Source organism: Zootoca vivipara, chromosome 8 (assembly GCF_965207765.1).
Source record: "Zootoca vivipara chromosome 8, rZooViv2.hap1.1, whole genome shotgun sequence".
Taxonomy (NCBI): domain Eukaryota; kingdom Metazoa; phylum Chordata; class Lepidosauria; order Squamata; family Lacertidae; genus Zootoca; species Zootoca vivipara.
In genome coordinates, this window is record NC_142591.1 from 61,914,936 (window position 1) to 61,942,711 (window position 27,776).

Below are 27,776 nucleotides of genomic sequence, written 5' to 3' on the forward strand. Positions count from 1 at the left end.
AGTCGCCATTGACGTGTGGTTGGTGCAGCTGGAGCACGGGCCGTGGTCCCACTACTGTTTTATTTTGCCCCGCTCATCGTCTTGAATTCCTCCGCCCTCATAGGCAGGTTGGAAGATTCCCAAGATGGGAGAAGCAGCAACGCATCTGATATGGCTTCCTCGTGCCGGTGGATTATCGTCGGTGCAACTGGAGATATGAAAAAAAAGTTTATACACACACCTACCAAAAAAAAGTTGCAACGTTGCTTTGGATCTTAAGCCCTTTGAGACGGAAGATTGGGAAAGGAAGGGATCTGGAACTTTTTACGACTGTCTGAACTTTTGTTCGAGGGGAGGGGGAAGCGCAGGAGAGACGCGTCCGGCGGAAACTTTGTTTGCATCGGGAAGTGGGGTTTGAAGAGGCCAGGCTGATGGTTGTGAATGTGGGGCAAAGAGCACAGGTGAGCGGAGTTTGGGTGCGATGGCGAGAGAATTTGGCAAGGGTGACAATTGGGCGTTAAAGCTCAGGGACGGGTGCGCGCTGTAGAATTTGGCAGGTTCGCCGCGGGTACGTGGTGCTCTCTAGAAACTGGTGAGTCAGGGCCGCTTGGACAGCAGGATGTGAAGCGGAGAAATTGTGCAGCCCGGCGCAGAAGAACTTGTGGAAATCTCGGTGGATGTTAGGGGCTCTGGGTTCCAGAGAGGACCTTCTGCTTTCTTGGAGACGCGGCGCGCGTTTGTACCCCTTTGGCTACTATAGTGGAAGAGGCACCGCGGCTCCTGGGCGGCCCCGGGGATTGGCGAGCGCGCACTTGGCATAGGTCAGAGCCGGCCTGACTTGATGGCTGCTGACGTCGGCATGAGGACGAACGGCGGTGGCAGGAGCGACGGCAGCTGCGCGCCCTGCGACATCAGCTACACGCTCCCCACGATCTCCTCCAACAAGCTCCCGGACTTGCGCTTCATCAGCCGCGGCGCTTATGGCACGGTGTCCTCTGCGCGCCACGCAGACTGGCGGATCCCAGTGGCTGTCAAGTGCCTGCAGGGACCCCTGCTAGACAGGTAACTATTGCGGGTGGGTGGGGTGGTTTGGTTGCCTCAACCCCATCCCCATCTGTAGCTGTGAAATCGAGAAACTTTAATATTTGTTTATCCGATGTAAAAGGTCCCTGGTTCAAACCCTGGTATTTCCTGCAAGAGAGCCACTGCAGGTCAGTGTGGGCTATACTGACCCATATGGGATTTTGATCTGCCTTTGGATAAGGCAGGTTCATGTGTTCCTAACATCTCCTCCTTTCTACAAAGGATGGAAAATATGGTCCTCCCCTCTCCCTTTTATCCTCAGGAGAGTGGTTTAAAATAATGGCTACACTGATATTTGGCCCCAAGATTCTCCAGTCCAAGTCAATATTAAGTTTAAGCCATTACTCAGAATTGGCTTTCTCTGCTGGGAGAAGTGTATTGTCAACTATTTTGCCCTTAGCCCTTGCCTCACTCCTTTGGTTTAAAGAACCACACACCCCTCTTCCTGCTGCAAGCCTTGTCAATACAGTATTGTTTCTGCCCAGGATGAAAAGATCTGCAGGGTTTCCTCTGTTTGGAAAGGCCATAGCATACAGAACATCCCAGGTTTAATCACTAGGCAGGGCTGGGAAAGACCCTTGCCTGAAACACTGCGGGGGGGGGGGGGGACGACCTGTCAGTCAATCTGGACAATATTGAGCTGAATGGGCCTATGCGCCTGACAGTATAAAGGCAGCTTCCTGTGGTTAGTCTTCTTGTTTTTATTTTATATTTGATTGGATTTTAAATACTGTGTTCAGAGAGTGTAGTGGTTCCTCTCTGCCCCTTCTCCCAAGAGCTCTTTATTTAGAAGAGACTAGAAGTCTACATTGTGCAACACCCAAAGCAGTTCTCTCTCTGTTTACTCAGACATCCTTGTTCTTCACCCAAGTCTACACCTATGTTTGCAACTTGAATGGGTGTCCTATTGAAGCCAGTAATACTTCATTCTGGGAATACATAGAGGATTGGACTCTACCCCTAAACACACTTACCTGAAATTCAGTGTTAGAAACTGAGATATGAAAGCTAGGAGCTGAATGGCTGAACTTAAACCTAAGTTATGGGAGCAACAGCGGAATGTCCAGGAACACTTTTTTTATAACAAGAATACAAAGATGAAAATGAATGAACTGCAGCTAAAACGTTGTTCATTTTTCACATGGTCTAGTCCTTCCCCTGCCTTCCCACCCACCCACCTTCAGATATCTTCTAAAAGTCTGGTCATTGTTTTTCTCTTTGACATCTGGTGGGAGAGCGTTCCACAGGGCGGGTGCCACTACTTAGAAGGCCCTCTGCCTGGTTCCCTGTAACTTGGCTTCTCGCAGCGAGGGAACCATTTAGCACTCTAGCGTTTAGAACTCTAGAACTCATGCATTCGGAACTTTTTACCTTTGAATCTGTTCTGATGATAGCTGTTTTTTACAGTTTGGTAGCCCTGCTTACAAAATCTTCCCTCAACGCAGGTGGCGCTGTGGGTTAAACCACAGAGCCTAGGGCTTGCTGATCAGAAGGTCGGCGGTTCCTCCTGCCAACCTAGCAGTTCGAAAGCACGCCAAAGTGCAAGTAGATAAATAGGTACCGCTCCAAGCGGGAAGGTAAACAGCGTTTCCGTGTGCTACTCTGGTTCACCAGAAGCGGCTTTGTCATGCTGGCCACATGACCTGGAAGCTCTACGCCAGCTCCCTCAGCCAATAAGTGAGATGAGCATGCAACCCTAGAGTCGGTCACAACTGGACCTAATGGTCAGGGGTCCTTTTACCTTTACCTTAGCCCTGCGCACAAAATCTTCCCTCAAGGGACTGATTAGGCTAGGGGTGGTAAACATTTTTAAAAAACATATTCCCTTTTGGGCCACATATTCCATTTAAACATATTCCCTTTGGGGCCACCCTCGAAGGGCCACATGCAAATGGTGGGTGGGACCAGCAGCAGGGTATTACGGCAGGGTAATATGTGAATTTTACTTTTATACAGTAGGCGACTTCCTACATCGGCTCATGCCCCTTTCCTTCCGTCCCCCGTTTCACCAGATAGAGAGGCATGGTTCTGGAGGAATGTTCCCTGCTTCACCTTGCATACGAATCTCAGAGAAAATGTCCTAGGCGATCCTAGCTAGATGCTGTTTAACTGCAGTCAGACTGAACAAAATTCATCCAAGGCTTTATGACTAGCACTGCCATTACTAAGGCGCTCAGAACCAGCTTATTCCCTATTGTGTGGGACTGGGTGGTTAAGCAACTCTGGGATTCCCCTGCTGACCCTGCTGTTGTCACATGACAACAACAGCACTGGTCTGATCCTCTCTGATGTGCCAGCCTGCTAGTTCCTCAAAGACTCGTTTCCCCACCCCCTGCTTCTCCACATGCACACCATCAGCAGCCCTGGCCAATACAAGCGCAAAGGTTGTGGACATGACTCCTGACTGCATGGCCACTGCCTGAAGCACTAGCCTAGTAGCCACACGTGGCAGAGAATTTGTTGTTGTTGTTTAGTCGTTTAGTCATGTCCGACTCTTTGTGACCCCATGGACCAGAGCACGCCAGGCACTCCTGTCTTGCACTGCCTCCCGCAGTTTGGTCAAACTCATGTTTGTAGCTTCAAGAACACTGTCCAACAATCTTGTCCTCTGTTGTCCCCTTCTCCTTGTGCCCTCCATCTTTCCCAACATCAGGGTCTTTTCCAGGGAGTCTTCTCTTCTCATGAGGTGGCAGAGAATTGCATGCCCTCAAGTGAGTGGGCTAGCAAAGAAGAGATGGCTTTTCACCCATCCCTTCTGAATACCCAGCATAGAAATGCAGCAGCTGCAGGGGTGACAGAGCTCCCCAAGCCTCCTCTGCCAGCCCCCAGCAATTTAGTAATTCTTTATTTTTTGTAGACTATTAACATTGTTTGGATTATCTGTAAGGCTTTTTTTTAAGGAAAAAAGTGAAGCAAATACAGTGGTACCTCAGTTTATGAACAGTCCTGTTTATGAACAATTCGGTTTACGAACTCCACAAAACTGGAAGTGGTAGTTTGCAAACGTTACCTCGGTCTAGGAACAGAATCTGAACGGTGGAGGCCTCATTAGGGAAAGTGTGCCTCGGTTTAATAATGGTTTTGGTTTAAGAGCGGACTTCTAGAACAGATTAAGTTCGTAAACCGAGGTACCACTGTAGTTGTCAAGTCTGTTGGAAATTATGTTTGGGTTTGAGGTGGGAATATTATTGTTTATCTGGTTCTTTTGCTATGGTTGCTTTGCTAAAGTTATTGCATTTTCTGCACTGCTTATATTGGACGTTTTAAATTAATTTTATTGTAAGTCACCTGGAGACTTTGGCATGGGGCAACTCATACATTTAATGACTACTAATAAACCAGGGGAAATCTAAATAACGTAGCTGATCCTGGATGGGATCTTGTAGCTTTTTGCAGAGAAGGTATGTACAAAAGTACGCTGTATATTAATTGACCCTCCTTGATGACTATGAGAAACTGCAGAACAACACTCATCAAATGGTTCCTGCCTGACTCACCTCTGGTGAGTCAGTTCAGCTTAATGTGCCTAGTCAGTCACACACATTTCACTGTGATGTAGTCATTAGAGTGTTTGATCATATCTCCACCATATATTTAAGCCTCATGGCTTCCCCATAGAAGCCATGTGTGTGTGTTGAATGCATCATGCGAATGTCACCTTAGCCTAGATCTTTGGCGACTAGGGTTCAGATCCCCACTGAGCCATAAATCTCACTGTGGTGACCTTTGGCCAGTCACTGTCTCTCAACCTAACCTACTTTATAGGGTTGTAGTGAAGATAATCATCATGCGAAAGGCTGGACTAGATGAATCCCAAACCGGAATTAAGATTGCCGGAAGAAATATCAACAACCTTGATGGCAGAAAGTGAGGAGGAATTAAAGAACCTTTTAATGAGGGTGAAAGAGGAGTGCGCAAAATAGGGTCTGAAGCTCAACAGGTGCGTCTTATGGAGCGAAAAATACAGTAATCTAGATTATAGGTAGCTGGATTCATATGAGGATGAATTATCAGGTGTGTGCCTTTTTAGATCTAAGCAAACCACAGTCTGGTTAAATACATTTTGATTGCGATATGATATGATATGATAAACATAGTTTTTGAATTTGCATGTAGGGGTAATATTTCTGGAGAGGTATATAATGTTCTACTGAAGAATCCTAGGCATATTTTTAGTGTATTTTCTTTAGAGAATGTGAGTAATCAGTTCAGTGTTGTAGCTCTATTAATAGCAGGGTGCAAAAAATTGTACCCTCCCTATTGCAAGACATCTGTTCCCCATCTAGCCGGAGCATTTCTTAAATTGTTACCATATACTGTGTTGTGCATACTCATTAGAAACCGCAGACCAGGGCCTTTAGGAGTTCTGCAAAACACATGGTGAAAGTAAAACCCTACTTTGGGGAAGTGTCTAATTTGACTGCATTTGTAAATTCACTTCTGGCTAGTGTGACCAGATGCTGAGGAAGGAGGAACTCCTGCACCTTCCTTAACCGGAAGGAGGAAGGAATTCTTCTTATGCAATGATGAGAAGAGGTTGCCCTGCCCTTCTCCCGGACACCATAGTTATGGCCCAGATTACTGTATCACTGTGAGAATACACCATCCAAAGCTCTCCTGCTCCCTGGCTGCTCCTAATGTCCAGAACTGCCTCTCAAATGACCTCCATGCAGGGGGCTGCAGGTTTTATTTTATTTGTTCATTACCTTTATCTCCCACCCTTTCCCCCAAGGAGCTCATAGTGGCATGCTTGGTTCTGCTCCTCCCCATTTTATCCTCACAGCGGAGCAGAGATTTGAACCCTGGTGTACACAGGTGGCCTGATATAAAGAACAGGAATTATGTTGGGCAATATGGTTCCAGCACTAGCACTTCACAAATGCCGGTAGTGGGGCCTGGTCTCCTCTAACCACTGGCAAAGAACAGCACTTGGTAATGTTTTCTGGTCAGTTGGCTGCCACTCCTTGCTGTGATACAACTCTATTGAGTATGGCTTATTGGTATTTGCTTGAGGGTTGCTCTTCAGCTCTTGAGGAGATAGCAAATGTTGTAGCCCACCTTGTGATCTTTGGATGAAGGGCGGTATATACAGTGGTACCTCGCAAGATGAATGCCTCGTCTAATGCAAAACTCGCAAGACGAAAGCGCTTTGCAATTTTTTGGGAGACTAGCAGGACGAATTGTTCTATGGCCGTGCTCCGCAAGACGAAGTAGCATAGATGGCAGGCAGGCTGGCTGGCTGGTTGGGCGCGAGGGTCCGGCTGCTGGAGAAGGAGGGAGGGAGCCTCTCCCTGGCCCTCCTCCTGCTTCCCCCTCCCTGCCCGCACAGCCGCCTGGGCTTGGGCTTGGGCAGAGAGGCAGAGGCGCTCAGCAGAGCCTTAAAACTTTCCGGAGCGGCCGTGTGGCTGCTCCTGGGCTTGGCGGGTGAGTCGGCGCCGGACGCGAGGCTGGAGGGCGAGCTGGGGGAAGGGGAAGCGAGCGCGCCGGACGCGAGGCTGGAGGGCGAGCTGGGGGAAGGGGAAGCAAGGGACGGACCTTTTTTTGGCCCATTGGAACGCATTAATTAAATTTCAATGCATTCCTATGGGAAACCGCGCTTCGCAAGACGAAATTATCGCAACACAAAACGACTCCTGGAACGAATTAGTTTCGTCTTGTGAGATACCACTGTAGATTTAACAAATGAATAGCTACCTTGTACCATCCCAAGGGCCTAGTTAGGCCCTATGAGTGACAAGTGACTGCCCTGAAGTGTGAACTGGCACACAACTTATAGCACGACTGGGTGTGGCCATTGTGCACATGCCTTTGCAAGACTGCACTTTCGCTGAGGTGGCAGCATAGATAATGGGGAATGACTGGGATTAGGCTCTGTTTACCTCAACACTGAAGCTGATCCAAATGGTTGCATCCAATGGGACTCCTACACAGAGTAGGTCCGTTGAAATTAAGGGGCATGACTAACTAAGGATCACTCATTTCAGTGGTGCTATACTGGTTTAAACATCCATCCCTCTTCCCAAGGAACTCTGGGAATTGTATTTCTATGAGGGGGATAAAAGTCTCCCTAGAATTCCCAGAACTCTGAGCATGCTATAGTTCCCAGGATCCTTGGTGTGAAACCACTGTTCTGTTGAAATGATATAAAATTGATGTTAAAGTACAGTGTGACTGAGCAGCGTTCAAAATTTACTGGGCACCAGGTGCAATTTGCACTTGACTATTGGCCACTTGGGACCAAGTGAAGATGTCTCCTGACGTCTCCACCATCTGGAGGTGCATGCCTGGGGATCTTTGGATCTTGCCTGTTTTCACACACCATGGCCACGGCCTGGCAATCCAGCAGGTAAAGACACCTTTAGGTCTCTAGGCCAGCAAAGAAAGCGAGCTAAGGTTTTGGATTGCTAGTGAGCCTGTGTTTCTGAGTTGCAGCATACAAAACTGGAGAAGTTCGGACAGGTCCACAATACAGTAGGGATGAGGTCCTTCAGATTAGCCATACTGGCTAGGAATGGTGGGTACAGTACAGTACCGTACTAGAGTCCATCAACATCTGAAGGGCAGGAGCATCTCCAGCCCTTCCATAAAGGAAGAGGAGCAGAAATTTACCAGGCAGGAACTTTAGAAAAAGCATCCACTCTGGTACAGCATGAATGTTCTGTGTAGATAGACAAACTAGGTAGAACTCATTGATCTTAATGGAATATATGAAATACCCTTATAGATAGCATGAGTGCTCTGTACTGTTGGTTCTGCCCCTTAGTTTGCATCGTTCTTTAGGAAATGTAGGGGATAATACCACAGGCCAAATTCTCCCTCCTGAGCTGTCCTTAGCACTATTGGCAATGCGAAATTCTGCTGGATCTCATTTGACTCACTGAGAACTGGTAGATCTCTATTGGCAGCCATGCGTCTTGGATTAGTAGGTCATTGGGAAACCACGGGATTCTCTGTGAAGGGTTAGTTGGCCAAATTTGGGCTGTGGGTCTTTGGAACATTTAGCTTATCAAAATTGGAGGATAAGAGGAATTTCTAACAAGGAAAAAATTGACATATTTAGACTCCTTTCTTAATCTATGTGAATAAAGATGGAAATGCACAACCTCCTCCACCCAATCAGATAATTCTACAGAGGGGATTTGTATTTAGAAGGGGCAAGACTCAGCTTGTATAGATTTTGGATATTGTGTGCCCACATTTGTTTTGTTTTTTTGTACCTATTGCATTTAAACATCTGTGTACAGTATATTGTTTTCTTTCAGGTCAATTAGAAAAAAATCTCAGTAAGCAAATATAATTATCCAAGAAATGTTTGCAGAGGTTGTCTTGAGTTGAGATAAAAGTATTAAATGTATGCGGGACAGGAAAGAGTGTGTGACTTTGAGATTTTGGTGGGATTTTTTTTAAGTGCCCCAGTAGATCAGCCTCTGCTAACCAGGGAGAAACTTGATCTCAATCAAATCTTTTCCATCTAAATTCACCCTGAGTAAATCATTCACTCAGAGGATGATAGGCTGATTGTTTATCCTGGCAACTCTATTGTGGCCTTTTGGCACCAAGGGTGTTTTATTCTTTTTCTTTGAATGGGAACAGAGCCAAATGCTACAAAGGTGTACTTGGTCGTGGTTGCCAAGCAGTGGAAGGAAAGCAGGGAAGATTTGCAGGTGTGTGTGTGTGTGTGGTGTGATGGAGAAGGAGCAGCTGTTTGTGCTTTGAGGTAGCTCAATGGTAGAAGAATGATATAGCACAATTCAGAATATGAGGTTTGTCTGGTTTCTGAATTTTCAGCATTTATTGATCACTTTACCATAGCTGCAAGGGAGGGTGCTGTAGGCAATGTAAGTTGAGCTTCTCAAGTAATGAATGCTGTGGGGGAAAAACAATATAAAAACTCAACACAGTGAAAATAGCAGCTGTGAAAGTTAGGTCAAGTCTGAAGAAATGCCTGAAAAACTAAGGGCAGTATCCAGCACTGGATTTAGGGTGGTGCATAGGGCACTGAACTAAGGCGGCACAAAATTGAGAAGGTTAACAACTGAGAAAATCCATTTGGGGGTGCCAAATTTTGGGCTTGCTCATAGTACTAAACATTACTAAATTCCGCCCCTGGCAGTATCCTACTGAACAAACCTGCTAGTGCAAGGGGTTTTAGCTGCACAGTGGTGCTTTCGTGTCCTCTCTTTTCCTTACACGTACCATAAATTTGCTCTGAAGGTTGGGCGAACTTCTGCACTGCTCTAACGTGTTGGAGAGGACCTTGGGGCATTTCCCTTTCAGTGTGATGTGTGGGTAAGCTTTCAGTTCCACCTGATTACTGGTACAGTTAAATTGACTGTCCCACAAGGGAGGAGGAGAAGAGTTTGGACTTGATATCCCGCCTTTCACTTCCCTTAAGGAGTCTCAAAGCAGCTAACAATCTCCTTTCCCTTCCTCCCTCACAAGAAACATTCTGTGAGGTGAGTGAGGCTGAGAGACTTCAAAGAAGTGTGACTTGCCCAAGGTCACCCAGCAGCTGCATGTGGAGGAGCGGGGAAGCGAACCCGGTTCACCAGATTACGAGTCCACTGTTCTTAGCCACTATACCACACTGGCTCAGACATGGTGCTGAAATGTGAACAGTAGATGTGCAAGTCAATTACACAACTCCCTGCAGCATCTTAGTAAGCAGAAAGTACATTGTAATTGCTAATTGTACAATGCTAATTCAATTGCTACAATTGCTACCAATTGCAATTCAATTGGTACAATTGCTATTGTTATGAAAAAATGTATCCCAAAATGCGTTGCCTTTTAAGAAGGACAGACGCGGGTCGGAAGCTCCAAAATTTGCACTAAGTTCAGCTCCGCCGGGAAAATGACAGAGACCACACGATGCTGTCAGGAAAAACAAACTGATCCCTTTATTGCAGAATGCAAAGCTACAGCTGTAGGGTCCCTGCCTCTGGAAAGAAGGAAGGAACCCCGGGAAATGGTAAAGTCCCTTTTTATGCCCTCCTGTCCCTGCGTGGAAATCTCTGGACTGGGAGGGAGGGGGAGACAAGGGCGACGGGTGGGGGATCGGATTAGCTGGGTGCGCAGATGACTTTTCCTTTCAGATGGAGAGATGTCAATCGCTCTTCTCCTGTCACTGATGGTGCTCCCTGTTGTTTGGCAGGAAGGGCAATCAGTCGAGATGGGTGCAGAGGTGGGGCAGTTCCTGGCGATTTCCGTGGGGTGGAAGTCCGCCCGGCAGGTGTTTTCCTCCAGGCCATGGAAGGGTGGGCTACGTTGAGGATGGCAATTTATTTGAATAAAGTTGTTCCAGCTAATCTCTCTATTGTCCGTGTGTCCTTGAATGGGTATAGGGTGGTAGTAGGGCAAGGTTCAGGTGGGTTGGGATCATACAGGGTTCATACAGAAAATATACCTGGAAAACATACCTAATACAGGGATTTCTAATTAAAAGGTAGCAGTCCTGACATATACAGTTCTAAGATATAAAACAGCAATTCTAATACAGAGGCAGCGGATAGAGATTTCATGGTAAGAGAACATATAATAGGCTGTATTATTAACTTGAGTAGAAAAGTGTCACTTTGGATTTGGGCAGTTCCCCCCCCCCTTCTTCTGGAAACATTGTTTTGTTCTGGGTGGAGGGGAGGTGGAGAGGGGAAATGTGTGAGTTTATGCTAACTGTTGTGCATATGCAGATCCTTAAGCCTTCCTTCAGGCAGGGTCCCGTCCTAGCGGGAGGGGTGGGGAGACAGGGAAGATGGCATTGAACAGGATTCTGGGTATTGCAGCTGTCAAATTCTGTCACCCCTCTCTGTTCATTAATAATGGTGTCCTGCAAACCCCCCCCCCCAATATGAATTTATAACACTAATATCATAGTAATTGTGTGCCTTGCACCACATCAGGAGTTTTATTTTATTTATTTTTCAACATAGGAGCAGGACAGTTTCTATCAAGAATGCAATTTGTGAAGTTTAACCCTTTCCCCTCCAGGAATTATTGAAATAGAAATTGCCCCCCCATAACCCCACACAGTCATAGAATCATAGAATCATAGAGTTGGAAGAGACCACAAGGGCCAGTTAGCAATTATAGAGGGATTATAAATGGTGAGGAAATGGTTAAACTACCCCCTTCCCCAACACACACACACACACACACACACACACTGCAGTCCTGCTGGATTTTTTTTAAAAAAAAATCTATTAATTGCAAACAATGCGATTAATGCAGCATGTAGCGAAGCCATTCCAACATGGGTAATGAGTTGCTAAGGGCTCACTTGAAAGCTAAGCTTGCCCACAAACTCAATGGGCAGCTTTGAATAAGTCACTTCTTTCTACTGCATGTACTGTGTGTGGTATGATGACAATCATAGCCTGCATTGCAGCATTGTTGTAAGAATTAGGTAATTCCTAGAAATAATTTCATGCACTTAATGACATTGTTTCTCAAAAATGAGTCCAGCGACAGCTGGGGACCCAAGCTCGAGAAACACTGACTTCTGAGAAGCACTGAGCATAATTAATTTTTTAGACCAACCTAAATCAGAAGAGGGAGAGGTTATCTCTCTAATAATAGCCAGTTCGGTGCCCCTGTGGCAATAATAATAATAATAATAATAATAATAATAATAATAATAATAATTTATTTATACCCCGCCCATCTGGATTGGAGCCCAAGGGGCCAACTGATAAATAAGAGGGAAGCATCTGCAACCCATTATTTAAATCAAAAGAGAACAACGTCCCACCCCTACCCCCCAAAAGCACGTTTGGTGGGCTCCAGAAGCTGTGAAATAATGAGTGTTGAATTGGAGAGTAAAACAGAAATTGGGGGATGGGGACCGGAGTGGAAGAGAGGAATTTCCTGCTTGATGCCCTTATACTACTCTGAAGGGGAGCTTGGCTGACTGGCTGGAACTCGAACAGCAAATATTCACTAGGGCTAGGGAATGTACCAAAACTTGTTCATGAAAATGTTCTGCCCAGCTTTTCTTTAAAATAGTGCTTCTTGGAGGCACATGAGGTCACTGTCTTGCTGAAGGAATTTACTCTGCCTTAAATTCTGTGAAGGAAGGTGCATGGAAATCTGTAATTTAGCTAGCTTTGTTAATTTAGCTAAATATAAATTTGTGGTTTTAGCTACCATTCATGGATACCGAGGAGATGCAGTTGAAAAGTGTGCTTTTAGTCATGTGAATCTGCAATGTGGCTTTTGGTTAATGGGTGGCTTAGGGGTCAGCAAACTTTTTCAGCAGGGGGCCGGTCCACTGTCCCTCAGACCTCGTGGGGGGCCGGACTATATTTTGGAAAGAAAGAAAAAAATGAACGAATTCCTATGCCCCACAAATAACTCAGAGATGCATTTTAAATAAAAGCACACATTCTACTCATATAAAAAGCACACTGATTCCCGGACTGTCTGTGGGCCGGATTTAGAAGGCGATTGGGCTGTATCCGCCCCCCCCCCAGGCCTTAGTTTGCCTACCCATGGTTTAGGGGATTTTCACTACCTCATTCTTGCAGGACTGGGCAGTGCTGGACAGAATTACTCAGTGCTGTGTCTTCTGTTTTCTGTTTTCTTTTCACTTTTCACTTTAATCCTTAACTCTGCTCAATGCGTACGTCTCATGGATGCCCAAAGGTGAAGAAGAAGACTAGATCTCGCTGTATTTGTGGGTGATCCTTTCCCTCTTCTTCTTCTTCTGTTTGTCAGTCACTTTATACTAAAGAAAAAGTCTCAAAAGTGACTTAACAAGATAAATTGCTTTCATTCATCCCTTAAATGCCAGTCCAATAGCGAGACCAAGTCCTACCCACTTCTGTGCCACATCTAGCCTCTGCAACCAGAGAGGTGGTTTGCATGTAGCACTATGCCAAACCTGTCAGAATGCTTGAGCGTTTTGTCAGAGGGCTTGTGCCTCCTTCTCAAAGCCCCATGTAAAATTTCAGTACACGCCACTGGTGCGCCGTTAAGTCTGTATGTAATCTAACCCATGTGAGTTTTGTGCAAGCAGATTAGGATACATACCCAATAACTGGGTTGCTGGAGGCGCCCTTGATATTTGTTCAACTTCATTGATTGCAGACCACCTTGAATGTGATTTCGTACAGAAAGGCCGTTGATGCATTTTTATTGGTATTAATTTACTGTTTTCCCCTAGCCATTACTTCCCTCTCACAGTGTGCGGTTTTCAACACACTACTTGCATGAACTCCTTCAGGAGCTTTAACCTACAGCTGCATATTTCAAGCTTCAAATGCGGTAAAACTGGTTTGTCCTTCTCTTCCTGTCCCTGTAGCGAGAGAGACAATCTCCTGAAAGAAGCTGAAATTTTACACCAGGCGAGGTTCAGTTACATTCTGCCAATTCTAGGGATTTGCAACGAACCTGAATTTTTGGGCATCGTGACGGAATATATGCCAAGTGGGTCACTGAACCAACTTTTACACAGCGTAAGTATACTGAGCCCACGGCTTTTTTTTCCCTTAGGGAGTGGGGGAATTAAAGAGACGATGCTCTTCAGTTGAACCCAACTCTCTCAACATCTGAGTGTTCTGCTTGTCAAACACATACAGCATTGGTCTGAAAGGAGGGCCTGCTCTCAGGTTAAACATGTTGTGGGCAGGAGCTCTCACTCCCCCCTTGAAAATGTGGGCTAACTTGACACCCTCCAGATGTTACAGGAAACCAACTCTCATCAGCCCCAGTCAGCCTGGCCACTGGTCAGGGGGGAGCTGGAGCCCAGCTACATGTGAAGGGTAACAGGTTCCCCAGCCCTGCTCCAAAGGGCTATTGAATCTGTGGTTTAAAGGAGCATTTTGTAGTTTGAAGTAGGGTTTTAAATAATTTTTATTGAGGTTTTTTTTAAATGCATAGTAACAAATAATAATAATAATAATAATAATAATAATAATAATAATAATAATAAATTTTTATTTATACCCCGCCCTCCCCAGTCAAAAACCGGGCTCAGGGCGGCTCACACCAACAGAATTACAATAAAACATAAAAACAATTAATTAAAATACAGATTAAAATACAGTATTAAAATATAAAGTGCAGCCTCATTTCAAGTAGTCCATAAATCCAAGCCATGAGGGAGGAAAACACAGGGGTCAGGCTGAGTCTAACCCAAAGGCCAGGCGGAACAGCTCTGTCTTGCAGGCCCTGCGGAAAGATGACAAATCCCGCAGGGCCCTGGTCTCCTGGGAGAGAGCGTTCCACCAAGTTGGGGCCAGTACTGAAAAGGCCCTGGCTCTAGTAGAGGCCAATCTAGCCATCTTATGGCTTGGGATCTCCAGAATATTGTTTGTGGACCTTAAGGTCCTCTGCGGGGCATACCAGGAGAGGCGGTCCCGTAGGTAGCATCCTCCCATAACATAGCATCCTCCCATACCAGGTGTCAGGGTTGCATATTGACATGAATGATGTTGATTAATCCATACATATTATCCAAATGTCCAGTGTTTAATGTCCCAGGACATCTATCACAGATAGAATACAGCTCAAGCTATATCGGCAAAGATGCTTCAGAGAGCTTTTCATTAAGACCAGTTCATTTGCATATTGAAGAAATGGCCACCACATTGCATAACATTTTTCTGGTTCTTCTGTTGCCTTTATCACTTTTAAGTTATGAGTTTGTTGTTGTTGTTTAGTCGTTTAGTCGTGTCCGACTCTTCGTGACCCCATGGACCATAGCACGCCAGGCACTCCTGTCTTGCACTGCCTCCCGTAGTTTGGTCAAACTCATGTTCATGTTATGAGTTATTTCCCCTTTTAGTGTCATTTTAGTTTTGTGATATGGAATCATTTTAATTGTGTGGCCTTACTCCTAAATTTGTGTTTCATCATTCTCTCTCTCTCTCTCTCTCTCTCTCTCTCTCTCTCTCTCTCTCTCTCTATCTCTCAAATAGAAAAATGTATATCCTGACATTGCTTGGTCATTGAGGTTTCGCATTCTTTATGAAATTGCTTTGGGAGTAAATTATCTTCACAACATGAGTCCTCCTCTCTTGCATCATGATTTGAAGACGCATAATATTTTGCTTGACAGTGACTTTCATGTTAAGGTACGAGCGTGTTTATGTCTCTAGGACCTGTGCTTCTTTACAGCAAGGGAGGGCACATTTCGGGTTTGGGGGCTCTATTTTGTGTTTCACAAGATCTGTCAAATGGACCCTGTGCAGAAGACACTGAGGCTGAGTTCACACCATACACTTAAAGCACATGGCTTCTCCCAGAGAATTATGGGAGCTGTAAGTCTACCTCTCCCTGGATTACAATTCACAGCACCCTTAGCAGCTACAATTCCCAGGATTCTTTGGGGAGTCATATGCTTTCAGTGTACGGTATGTACATAGCCTTAGAATTAAAGAGCAGGATCCCTCTGAACAGCTCCTGAGCACAAAGATTTGTGAAAATATCAGAACTGAACTGAGTTCACAGTTCTTCCACACACAAATCCATTCTTGGTTCCCCTAGCTTTCTTCATTTCAGTAGTGTCTGTGTGTATTGTCTGTTGTTGGTGTTGTGAAATGGTTGGGCGTCAGGAATTCTTGATGTACCACAAAAAAGATCTACCTGTAGATCGTAATCTGCTTTTTGCCACACCTACTCTACAGTATACAGAGAGCAGCTGAACAGCTGAGGGTGGGATTTTGTAGAGAAGGAGCTTAATCAAAATTACAAATTAAAGAGGCACAAAGATATGAAGAATGACTCTTTCTGTCTCCTCACTATAAATTATTGCTGAACCGGAAAAGCTTCAGACTTCACCAGAGAGTGCCTACATGCTTCTAAACCAATACGTGTCACTCATGATTAGAAACTTGGTTTTTGGAAGGGTTTTGTCATTTAAAAAAAATGAACTGTGGTTACAAAATTGCCTCAGTGAACAAGAAATTTGCGCATGATTTCTTTTCCAAATTGGTGCTTTCTGGGTGGGAATGGAAGTACAAAGTACATTTGTCTTAAATGGCTTAAGAATTTGGGAGGCTTATTTGCCCTGGCTATTCATTAAGCGGCAATCTGTAATGCAACTATGTTTTCTTAAGGGGGAAAAAGAACAGTTTTCATTGTGTTGGTTTGGACATTAGTGGGTGGAGTTCAGTCTTGTGACTTGTGCACTAAATATATCCTTGAAAAGTGAAGTAATAAAGCTGTGTAAGGATTTGGGTGGTCATGCAAGGGTATTGCACCAGTTGCTGAGTAAGATATTTTTTAGAATGTTTACGGTAAATGGAACGCCATAGTTGTAGTGCAATTGTAGTTCAGCAACACCTGGAGGGCCAGAGGTTCCCCATACCTGCTTTGCACCCACCCCAGTGTATCTGGCAGGCACACTGGGCTCTATATTTGGGGATTGTCCTGAGTTCCTGTTTCTCTCCTTCCAGATTGCAGATTTTGGTTTGTCAAAGTGGCGCTTGGTATCTATGTCACTGTCACGCGGTGAGAAATCAATGCCTGAGGGAGGGACTATTATCTACATGCCACCTGAAGATTATGATTTCAGTCAGAAAACACGTGCAACTGTAAAGCATGATATATACAGGTAATTATATTTTATTACAGAGTTAAGGGAAGACGCACACTGTTGTGTCTGTTCTTTAAAATCCTTGCATGTTTGGGCGTATTGGGTGTATCATAGGGTGTGTTGCTTTTTCCTGCTTTCGAATTCCAAAAATGACGGTGCTAAAAGGTTGTAACATGACTTGGGAATTCAAAAGATATTTTGGTTAAATTAATATAATCCAGTTACAGGTAGGTAGCCGTGTTGGTCTGACGTAGTCGAAACAAAATAAAAAAATTCCTTCCAGCAGCACCTTAAAGACCAACTAAGTTTTTTATTTTGGTATGTGCTTTCGTGTGCATGCACACTTCTTCAAATACACAATATAATATAATCCAGTTTGGGTTGGTAAATAAAATGTGTGTAAAATTGCATAGAAATGATTGCCAAGTACTTTGCGGTTATACTATATATTAATATTATTCATTTTTTATCATTATCATTATCATCATTATTATTATTATTATTTGTTAGAGTTAGTTAGACGGTAAAATTAACATTCTTTCGCTTTCTGAAAGCAGTTTATGTGTGTCTTCATCAATTGTAAATTTACCAAGCGAAATGTTTTCCAGTCACAAAAATAATAGCAGGTTTGAATTCCTCACACCCAAAAATATATTTTTAAGACCCCCACATTGAAGAAAATTGCCAAAATTAATGCCCTGGACATGGCAAAATTTGAAACCTACTACTACTACTACTACTTCAAGGTTGCAATTGCATCTGAAATTACATTAGACTCATTTCTGAAGGTTTAAGCCAACATGACACAATGGTATACAAAGATTGTTATAGATACAGTGGTGCCTCGCTAGACGAAATTAATTCGTTCCACGGGTCTTTTCTTATAGTGAAAAATTCGTCTAGCGAATCCCATAGGAATGCATTGGTTTTTTGTTGTTTTTTTGCCCATAGGAACGCATTAATTGAATTTCAATGCATTCCTATGGGAAACCGCGGTTCGCTAGACGAATTTTTCGTAAAACGCATTTGTCTAGCGAGGCAAGCTCCGCTCAAAAAATCCTTTCGTTAAGCGGAAATTTCATTAAGCAGGGCATTCATTAAGCGAGGCACCACTGTAAATAAATGGGTGTCAACAAATTTAATAAATAATAGTTTTGCATCTCACCCATTCAATCTGCAGCGTTACCAATTGATTTCCAGTGGCAGGACTGCACCAAATGTTGAGAATGGCTGCAGAGTCCCTGTAAGGATGAGTTCACACATGCATGTTTCTTAGCAGATGGCTGCAGCATCCAGGCATGCAGGCTTGTGTGAGTGAGGCTACCAAGCATGCATGTCTGAATCAGCTCTTCCCACTTTCTTTTGTACGTACATTTGCACAGGATTATTCACCCTTGAGTTGCACATATATGCAGGAAGGCACACCTCAGGTTGCAGCTGTGGAGGGCAACAGCCAATGAGAGCTTATTCCAACATAATGCTTGTGTTCTCCAACTGCCCTCAGGAGTCCCCTTGTAGCCTGGTCCCCTCAGTTACTACATTTGGAAGCCTACCAAGGGGCAGAGTATATTTTGTCTCGGATTGATTTATATTTATGTTGTACTCTTTTTTTTCTTTGAACAGCTATGCCATTATTATGTGGGAGGTGCTGTCAAGAAAGCAGCCGTTTGAAGGTCAGACTACTTTCTTTAGCTTCATTGTATAACTTCTGTTTAGAATCAGCAAGATTGGGTTTAACATGCAGCAATCGGGGGGAACCCGCCCCTTGAAATAACGGAGTGCTAGCTCTACTCAATGGAGACCCATTGAACCTAATGTAGTCATCTTCATTCATTGTGATGGGTCTGCTCTGAATAGGGCCATATATAATGGGTTTTCTCTGAATAGCATTAAGATACAACCCTAGTCATTACTGCTTTTTGTAATGACCACGCTTTCTGTGTTTTCCCCCTTTGGTTAAATAAATGCTACTGTGAAGACTTGGAAAGGAAGGGAGGATTGGTAGCAATATCTTATAATTTAAGAGGGTCAAACATTGTCTCTGTGTTCACAGGATGTGTGTTGTTGTTGTTGTTGTTGTTGTTGTTGTTGTTGTTGTTGTTTTGCCATGGCGTGAGCAGTACACGTAGTTCTAATAAGTGTGCAATATCTACTTTTGACAGATGTTATAAACCCCTTGCAGATTATGTATAGCGTGTCACAAGGAAAGCGTCCGGACACTGGAGAAGAGTATCTTCCGCTAGACATTCCTCAACGAGCCTTGATGCTTTCGTTAATGGAACGTGGCTGGGGACAAAATCCAGACGAAAGGCCTTCTTTCTCAAGTGAGCTTCACCTTTTGCATAGCAGGGTAGGGAACTTGGCAGGCGGCACCAAACTCTCCTGCTGCTGCATAATCTCTGTTAATTTCATTGAAGCAGAACTATTGCCCTCCACATAAGCCCCTCTTGGCAGTGAGTGGAAGCTGTATGCCGGCTGTTTGATTAGGAGATTGCTCAATTTAGGCTGTGTACTCAACATGCATTTAAAGCACATGGCATCCCCCAAAGATATATAACCAAGGCACTTAAACCTTGGTTACGGTCAGCACAGCAGAAAGTCTACTTGCCAGGGCGTTGGATTAGATGACACATGGGGTCCGAATCCCCACAACTGAGTGAGCTCCCATTGCTCTGATTAAAATGCAGTTAAATACCACCCTCTAGGTATATGTCAAGTTACGTTTATATGCTGTGTATTAAAATGGGATAGTAAAGGATAATAAAGGTAAAGGGACCCCTGACCGTTAGGTCCAGTCGCGGACGACTCTGGGGTTGCGGCACTCATCTTGTGTTATTGGCCGAGGGAGCCGGTGTACAGCTTCCAGGTCATGTGGCCAGCATGACAAAGCCATTTCTGGCGAACCAGAGCAGCACACGGAAATGCCGTTTACCTTCCCGCCAGAGAGGTACCTATTTATCTACTTGCACTTTGACGTGCTTTTGAACTGCAGGAGCTGGCACCGAGCAACAGCACCTCACCCCGTCGCGGGGATTCAAACCGCCGACCTTCTGATCGGCAAGCCCTAGGCTCTGTGGTTTAACCCACAGCGCCACCCGCGTCCCTTAAAGTGGTATAAGAGTGCTTTAAACGTATGGTTTGAATGAGGCCCTGGTAAAAAATAAAAGGAGGCTGGCCAGTTACTAGCTGCCACCTTCTAGATCAGGGATGTTGAAATCAGTGCCTTGAGGTAGATTTACTCCAGCTGTAGTGGCAGAAATCATGTTGATCTTTGTGTGGCCACTTGAGCATTTGGCATGCTAGTTTCCAAGCCTCCCTGCTATTTGGTAGGGCTTGCCTAGCTGCACGAGGAGGAAGGAAGCACACCATCATGGCTGAGTTTGTGGATTCCTTAATGCTAAGTCGTAAAAGGTTGTTAGAGCAGAAAGCATTTTGTGTGGAATGTAGACACAACATTGAAAGCAAATAGTTTGCAGTGCATCGCTAGATGCAAAGAGTCCTCGGAGGGAAGCTGCTCGCTATGAATTTTTTCCCCTCTCATAGTTAACTAATAATATTTCAAAAGACTAGATTCTCGGGTCCGTTGTTTATTTCCTTCCAGAACGTATCAAAAAAAAAATTATCCATAGAAATCTGGGTATTTCCCAACCCAAAGAGCAGCTCAAACAGAAAGCCAAGGTAACATTGACATGCAGGTCTCCCCAGTTGTAGGAGAACTGAAAGCTGCCACTTTTACATTCCGATGGCCTGCCTATATCAATAAATAAATCTGCTAGTAACCCTTCTCGTTGAATGGCTGTTGAATACCCCAGATCTGTGTCTGCATAGTGATTTTTTAAGCCTGCAATTTGCTTGTGCTGGGGGTTGGGGTTGAAATCCTTACAGTGTGTTTTATGGTGTGTGCCCTTAAGTCGCTTTCCCCCCATAAATGGGATTTCAAAAGTTCAGTAATTTACTGTTATAAGAGCTAATAGTATAGGACTGAGTGTGATTTCCCCACCCCCCTTTTCCTCCTTAGGGTGCTTAATAGAGCTTGAACCCGTGCTGAGAACTTTTGATGAGATACCTATGCTTCAAGCAGTGATACAGTTAAAGAAAGCCAAAGTAAGTCTGCGTTGTAACCCAAGGTGAAAATACACAAAGGGAAAGTTACCTGTCTACAGCTGCGCAAAGAAACAGGGTGACCATGTTACTGAAGCTTGAAATTGTATACCTAGAATGTATCCTCTTTTCATAGTTCCAACGATGACTCCTAATGTCTCTTTCAGGCTCAATACGAGTGGCGATGTGTTCATTTGCCTAGCAAGATGCCTGACGGTGATTCAATATCTCTAAATATACCTTTAAATCCCAGTATGCAAGAGGTACAGCAACCTTTTCTTTTATTATTGCCTTAGTATTTCTATAGCACAGAGAATTGTAGCGTTGGAAGGGACCATGTAATATACTCTAAAGCACTTTGCATGTGTTAAATCAGTTTCCTTTTGTACATTAGCTCTATTTTGTGGGCCTTCTTTGCTCCTGTGTTGAGTGAGGGCGTGGCTGCACGAAGTACATCAGGGGTTGACAACCTAAGGCCCATGGGCTGGTAGTAGCCCACAGGGCTCGTCTATCCAGCCCATGGCAACCCCTGCCACCCCTCGCTACCTGCTCTTACCAGTGCGGCGCGGGGACCGACTTCCGGGTTAATGGCGCCTGTATGTGTGTGCATGGGCGCTCCTCCGATCCGGAATTGCGTGCATGCACACATGCTCCAGCTCATCCTCTGATGGATGGAGCATGGACCGGCCCATCGTTCGGTAAGCTTGCCGACCCCTGAAGTAGACTGACTGTGTGATGCAAACATCTGTAGCAAGCGGGTCTCTGATGAGGAAGCCATTTAGCCTGTGAGGCTGTTTGGCTAAGCCATGCCCACCTGCGCTACACCACTGACATATATTATGTTAGCTATGGGACACGTAAAGACACGTCTGGGCCAAATATGGTTATGTGTTTGGCTGACGTAGGTCCTTGCATAGTTCCTTGCAAGCTCTGACAACCAGCTGATTGCCCACATGGGCAAAAATGTCATTCACCTACCTGTGAAACATAGCTCACAGGGGAGGGGGGGTGATAAGGAAGGAGCCAGCCAGACCCAGTTCCCCACCTCCGCCTGCAAGGGCATGGTTTGAAGGCACATTATACATACAGTATTGTGGCTAAACTTGAAGCAGGCCCAACTCTGGTCAGCATCTACCTGGGAGACAATAGGGAACTCTGAGCGGTATTCCACAAAGTTTTACACTTTGAAATTAATGGACAGGACTAATAATAATAATAATAATTGTTTATATCCGTTGATTGTCCTACTCAGGGTAGACCCACTGAAGTTAATGAACAGGACTACCGCAGGTTCATTAATTTCAGTGGGTCTGCTCTGATTAAAATGCAGTTAAATACCACCCTCTAGGTCAGGCATCCAGAAACTGCGGCCTTCCAGATGTTTTGGCCTACAACTCCCATGATCCCTAGCTAACAGGACCAGTGGTCAGGGATGTTGGGAATTGTAGTCCAAAACATCTGGAGGGCCGAACTTTGGGGGTGTCTGCTCTAGGTATATGTCAAGTTACGTTTATATGCTGTGTATTAAAATGGGATAGTAAAGGTAAAGGGACCCCTGACCATCAGGTCCAGTCACGGATGACTCTGGGGTTGCGGTGCTCATCTCGCTTTACTGGCTGAGGGAGCCAGCGTACAGCTTCCGGGTCATGTGGCCAGCATGATTAAGCCGCTTCTGGCAAATCAGAACAGCGCACAGAAACGCCGTTTACCTTCCCACCTATTTATCTACTTGCACTTTGACGTGCTTTCGAACTGCTAGGTTGGCAGGAGCTGGGACCGAGCAACGGGAGCTCACCCCATCGCGGGGATTCGAACCGCCGACCTTCTGATCGGCAAACCCTAGGCTCTGTGGTTAGGCCACAGTGCCACCCGCATGGGATAGTAATAATCCCTTCATAAGGCTTCAGGCGAGAGATTTTGCAAGGGAGGAATGCAATGTAAATACCATTATCAAATGTTTCTTCCGTATGTTGTGATCATTCCAGGACTCTTCACCACAGTGTGATAGCTACCTTTCACGAAACACTGTCCAGGATGCATCGAAACAGTGCAATCTCCTCTCGGAAGGTAAGCCCTCTTGACCTAGCACAACTTTATATTAAATATGTTTCTCTGCAATTTCCACCCACTGGTTCTTGTCTGACACTCTGGGACAACAGACAACAAGGGTGCCATCAGACATGGGGATTATCATATTAGTTTTCTGGGTTATAATGCTGTTCGGGTTTCTAATGCTCATTTTATACTGTGTTACCTTTTGGACAATATACCGCGATGCTGTACAAAGTTTCATTCAAACCAGTGGGTGTGGCGTGACACAACAGTGGACATCTTTTGACATGTCACAGAATCATAAGAGTTGGAAGGGAACCTGAGGACCATCTAGTCCAACCCCTAACAGTACAGGGGTATGCAGCTTGTCCATATAGGGATTGCCACCCTTCATGGCCACACGTGCTTTTGACCCCCCCCCCTTCCCATGATTCACGCAGAACAGTGAAGAATGAATCTAATCACATGGCATGAAACTGTAGGGATTAACATTACCCCCCAAATCCCATTATTTTCCATGTTAACAGGGTTCCAGAAAATATTTTTTTTCTCAAAGCAACATGGAAACAAGTTGCTAAACTTTTGCATGGTTTCCAGAAGTGGCGTTTATGTCATGTGGCAGATTGCATATAATGCAGAGATGATCAGATAAAGGAAATTTCAGAAAAGCAAAATAGAAAAATTCCTTCAGTAGCACCTTAAAGACCAACTAAGTTTTTATTTTGGTATGAGCTTTCGTGTGCATGCAACACGGCTACCTACCTGTAATCAGAAAAGCAAAGTTAAAGTGCTTCCTGAATGCAGCCTCTGCCTGCTCTGTTAAGGGATATGTGGAATACTAATTGGTTGAAGAAGTAGTAGAAATATGAAGGAAAACTTGGGTGCCATGAAGCTACAACAGGTTTGTCCTGTCTGTTCACATCTGGACCAGCTGGTTTGATGTTCATTCTAGCTGTTATGTTACATTGTCATCATATTGCACTGGTTACAGGTAGGTAGCCGTGTTGGTCTGGGTCGAAGTAAGCACCTTAAAACCATTTGCAGTCGTTTTCGGTCATCAACAGCTATTAGTCAGTCAATCACCCACTTCCACCACCCTTCTGAGTGATCCCCCCTCCCCTCCCCATCCCCACCCCCTCCCCACCCCTTCTCTACATAAGTGCCTGGGGACTCCTATTTCACTGTATCTGAAGAAGTGTGCATGCACACGAAAGCTCATACCAAAATAAAAACTTAGTTGGTCTTTAAGGTGCTACTGAAGGAATTTTTTATCATATTGCACTGAGTGAGAAAGAGTGGAGTCAGCCCAGCCACATAAAACTTCAGACCACACTATTTCTTGAGGTACCAGTGATATAGCATGTGATGCAATAAGTGTCCCTCCCCAAACTCCCTTAGTGGTGCAAAGGCTCATGGGATGCAGATTCCAGTTCTTGCACAGCTATAGCAAATGATCCTAGAATCAGCCTCCTATGTGACATAAAAGGGATTCAGAGCCACATCTCTCTAACTGTTCGACCCTGCAGCTTGGAGCAGCACCATGCCTTGGGCCAGCCCTGGCAAGCTCCTCCATTTATGGGCTGCGGCCTCACGTTTGTGGACCATGGTCAAAGCAAAAGGGTGCATCTGCACTGATGTGACTCCATGACTCAGATAGTACATGGGTAAAGGTAAAGGGGCCCCTGACCATCAGGGTGTCTGACTCTGGGGTTGCGGCGCTCATCTCGTTCTATAGGCCGAGGGAGCCGGCGTTTGTCCGCAGACAGCTTCCGGGTCATGTGGCCAGCATGACAAAGCTGCTTCTGGCGAACCAGAGCAGCGCACGGTAACGCCGTTTACCTTCCCGCCGGAGCGGTACCTATTTATCTACTTGCACTTTGGTGTGCTTTCGAACAGCTAGGTGGGCAGGAGCTGGGACCGAGCAACGGGAGCTCACCCCGTTGCAGGGATTCGGACCGCCGACCTTCTGATCAGCAAGCCCTAGGCTCTGTGGTTTAAACCACAGCACCACCTGGGTCAGTACATGGGTAGACGAATCTAAAAAGCCCAGGACACAAATTTTTATGGCCCTATGGTGGCTCCTAGGAGTATATACTCAATTCTGACCAAACTAAGCCTCCTAGAGCAAAATATAAATCCTGGTAAATGAGCCACCATAGCTGCTAGAAGGGCCATGAAAATTTATGGTCCCAGGCAGTTTAGACTCGTCTACCCATGTACACATCTGCATTGGTTGCCAGATGTAAAAAAATCAGCTCTCCTATCTAGTCTGCAGAACACTGGATCCAGGATGAAGCTTGCAAAGTGATTTTTGGGTTTGTTCATGGTTTGATTCGAATTCAAAATTGGGGGAAAAACCAACAGACCACTCTGTCTTCATTTCAGATAAATATGACTCTTTGGATGAACCTCACACATTGCTTAGCTTGAAGCAAAATCGCTCGCTGCCGTCAAATATGCCGTCTTATGCATCTCAACAAAACTCCTACTCGTCCAACACAGATAGTTCTGATTCCTCAAATTCCACGCCATACCCACGTCAGCTGCCAAGAGGTAACTCAGGTACAAAAGTGGAACCTTTGTTTTCCTTGTCTTCATCTCACTTTATCACTTTGAATATCGAGTAACAAGACATTGCCACGAAGCATGGTGGCAGCTAAATCAGGTCTCTGAATACGGACGCATGGATGCAACTTATGCAAATTCACCCGCTTTCCCCTCTTTTTCCTGATTGATTGTTTCTGAGGATGAGTTTATACAGTTTTTCTGACCAGAAAATTTAACTCTACAACTGTTTCCTTTCAAAGCTTCCTTGTGAACGTACCACAAATGACTTGTACTTAACCACATTCTGAGCAACGATCTAAATCAGGCATCCCCAGACTTCGGCCCTCCAGATGTTTCCATCTTCCCCAACCACTGGTCCTGTTAGCTAGGGATCATGGGAGTTGTAGGCCAAAACATCTGGAGGGCCGCAGTTTGGGGATGCCTGATCTAAATAATGTCCTTTGGACTGTAAGTTGGGGTTGGACTGTTAATTATTTTGAGGCTGCTGTTTCTGCAAACTGGTAGGTAAATTGCATTAAATACTGTGGGACCTTTTTCTGAAGAAATGCAGGGAGGACTGGGCAGCATATGTCTGCAAAATAACTGGTTTGTGCATCTATTTAAACCATTATTTTAGTGTTCTGATAACTTGATTCACATCATTAAATACTTTGCACATTAATATAAAACAAAAAGAGGTTAAAAAGAGAAACTGTTACAGGTGGGGGGGGATGCAGTGCAGCAAGGAGTTCGAATGTACTTGTAAATGTGTGTATTTCTTTTGAACATCCTGTTGAACATGATAAACAATGGTTAGTTATCAAGATGGGAATCCTAGTCATCTAAACATAAAACTCTAAAAGAGTTTTGTACAGTTTATTTGAATGAAGCTGTAAATTGATTCAGTTGCCTAATATAATACTAATTATAAGCATTAGGCAGACTCCTTTGCAGTCTCATTATCAGTTCCTGCTTAAAATTTAGGCAGGCCTACCCAGATATGCACCTTTATTTGGTTTGGTTTAATGCTGGAGGTTTTCATATTTTGATAAATTTTATGTCTACAGTTGTACCTTGGTTTTCAAACAGCTTAGTTCTTGAACGTTTTGGCTCCTGAATGCTGCAAACATTCCGTTCCGGTTTGTGAATTATTTTTGGAAGCCGAGCATCCAACAGGGCTTCCGCGGCTTCCGATTGGCTGTAGGAGCTTCCTGGAGCCAATCAGAAGCTGTGCTTTGGTTTCCGAACGTTTTGGAAGTCAAACGGACTTCTAGAGTGGATTTCGTTCGACTGTACTTGGTTTTCAGATTTGGGGTATTTTTTATTATGATATTTTGCATTGCTTTATGCAAGCTACTAGAGGTTTTTGTTGATTCGGCACTGTAGAAATCCTGTTGAAATGACACAGATAAATAATTCTGGTATTTTGAAACTCAGGCAATTCTCTCTCAAATAGTTTTGCTGCATTTTGATGCTCTTTGTATGCGTTCACACCTTTGTCATCTTTCTCCCCGCTCCCCTTTGTTAGATTTTATGCTGCAGACTCTGCAGCAGCAGCAGCAGCAACAGCAAGACGAAACTGTGGCTCACCAGTGGATCCAAACCAGAAGAGAAGACATTGTCAACCAGATGACGGAGGCTTGCCTTAACCAGTCCTTGGATGCCCTCCTTTCAAGGGATTTAATCATGAAAGAGGATTATGAACTTATCAGCACAAAACCTACAAGGACCTCAAAAGTCAGGCAGCTGCTCGATACGACCGATAGCCAAGGAGAGGAAGTTGCTCGAGTTATAGTACAAAAACTGAAAGACAACAAACAGCTAGGACTTCAGCCTTATCCAAATATATCTGCTACCTGCAGGTCCACATCTTTGAATTGATAAACATCCGTATAAAGATCTTGCAGTGTTTTCCTAAAAGATGGGATTCCTGCTTCTGAAATGTCACTTTATGTCACTGCTACATGACTCTAGACTGAAGTTTGGAGAGGGTGGGTAAGGGGGAAGCCTGGCAAGTGAAAGTATTACATGACATCCTTTTTGTTTGTTTTTTCGTTCTAAAAACTGCTTTTGTACCGCATCTTGGTGGAGACTTATGTATTTTGTGGATCTATAAAAATAAGGAAAATACATAAATATAAAAAAATGGGGAAAGTGCACACAGCCTTACTGTCTTTATACACATTCTCTCATCTGTCAAATCTACCTTTGTGAAAGAAGAACAAGATTACTGATTTCGTAAGTTGGCAGAATTGTTCTAAAGAAGTTGTTTTCAAGCCCTCTTAATGAAGGGCAAAGCCTTTCTCCCTTGACTCGTCTGCTGTGGGACCTACACCCTAACTGCCCCACTTCTGCTGTGCATTGTGGGAGATTATAGGGCATGTTCTGAGTTTCCTGGTCAGTTTTCAGAGACCTTGACCAGACTTCTTGGGCCGCATCCCATAAGCAAGAGCACTCTCCCTGGAGAACATCCACTGCT

General features: G+C 44.7%; 1 protein-coding gene across 2 annotated transcripts; it reads left to right on the forward strand.

Moving 5' to 3' along the window:
* RIPK2 (receptor interacting serine/threonine kinase 2) lies at window positions 1–27,456 on the forward strand. Of its 2 annotated transcripts, none has more exons than XM_035125145.3 (11): window positions 1–1,041; window positions 13,361–13,514; window positions 14,979–15,134; window positions 16,458–16,615; window positions 18,221–18,270; window positions 18,760–18,921; window positions 20,616–20,701; window positions 20,866–20,961; window positions 22,684–22,765; window positions 25,136–25,312; window positions 26,826–27,456. In XM_035125145.3, the coding sequence occupies exons 1-11, from the start codon at window positions 821–823 to the stop codon at window positions 27,176–27,178; spliced, it is 1,695 nt and encodes a 564-aa protein (XP_034981036.2). In that variant the 5' UTR covers window positions 1–820; the 3' UTR covers window positions 27,179–27,456. The 2 variants fall into 2 exon arrangements, with proteins under 2 accessions (XP_034981036.2, XP_034981037.2); XM_035125146.3 differs by having other exon boundaries at window positions 25,136–25,303.
* The last annotated feature ends 320 nt before the right edge of the window (window positions 27,457–27,776 follow it).

Excerpts from the sequence above, each read along its gene's own strand:
- RIPK2 (XM_035125145.3), top strand. The coding sequence starts at position 821 with ATGGCTGCTGACGTCGGCATGAGGACGAACGGCGGTGGCAGGAGCGAC. Across the intron at positions 13,515-14,978 it reads TGAACCAACTTTTACACAGC|AAAAATGTATATCCTGACAT; the intron begins GTAAGTATACTG and ends TCTCTCAAATAG. Across the intron at positions 18,922-20,615 it reads CGAAAGGCCTTCTTTCTCAA|GGTGCTTAATAGAGCTTGAA; the intron begins GTGAGCTTCACC and ends TTTCCTCCTTAG.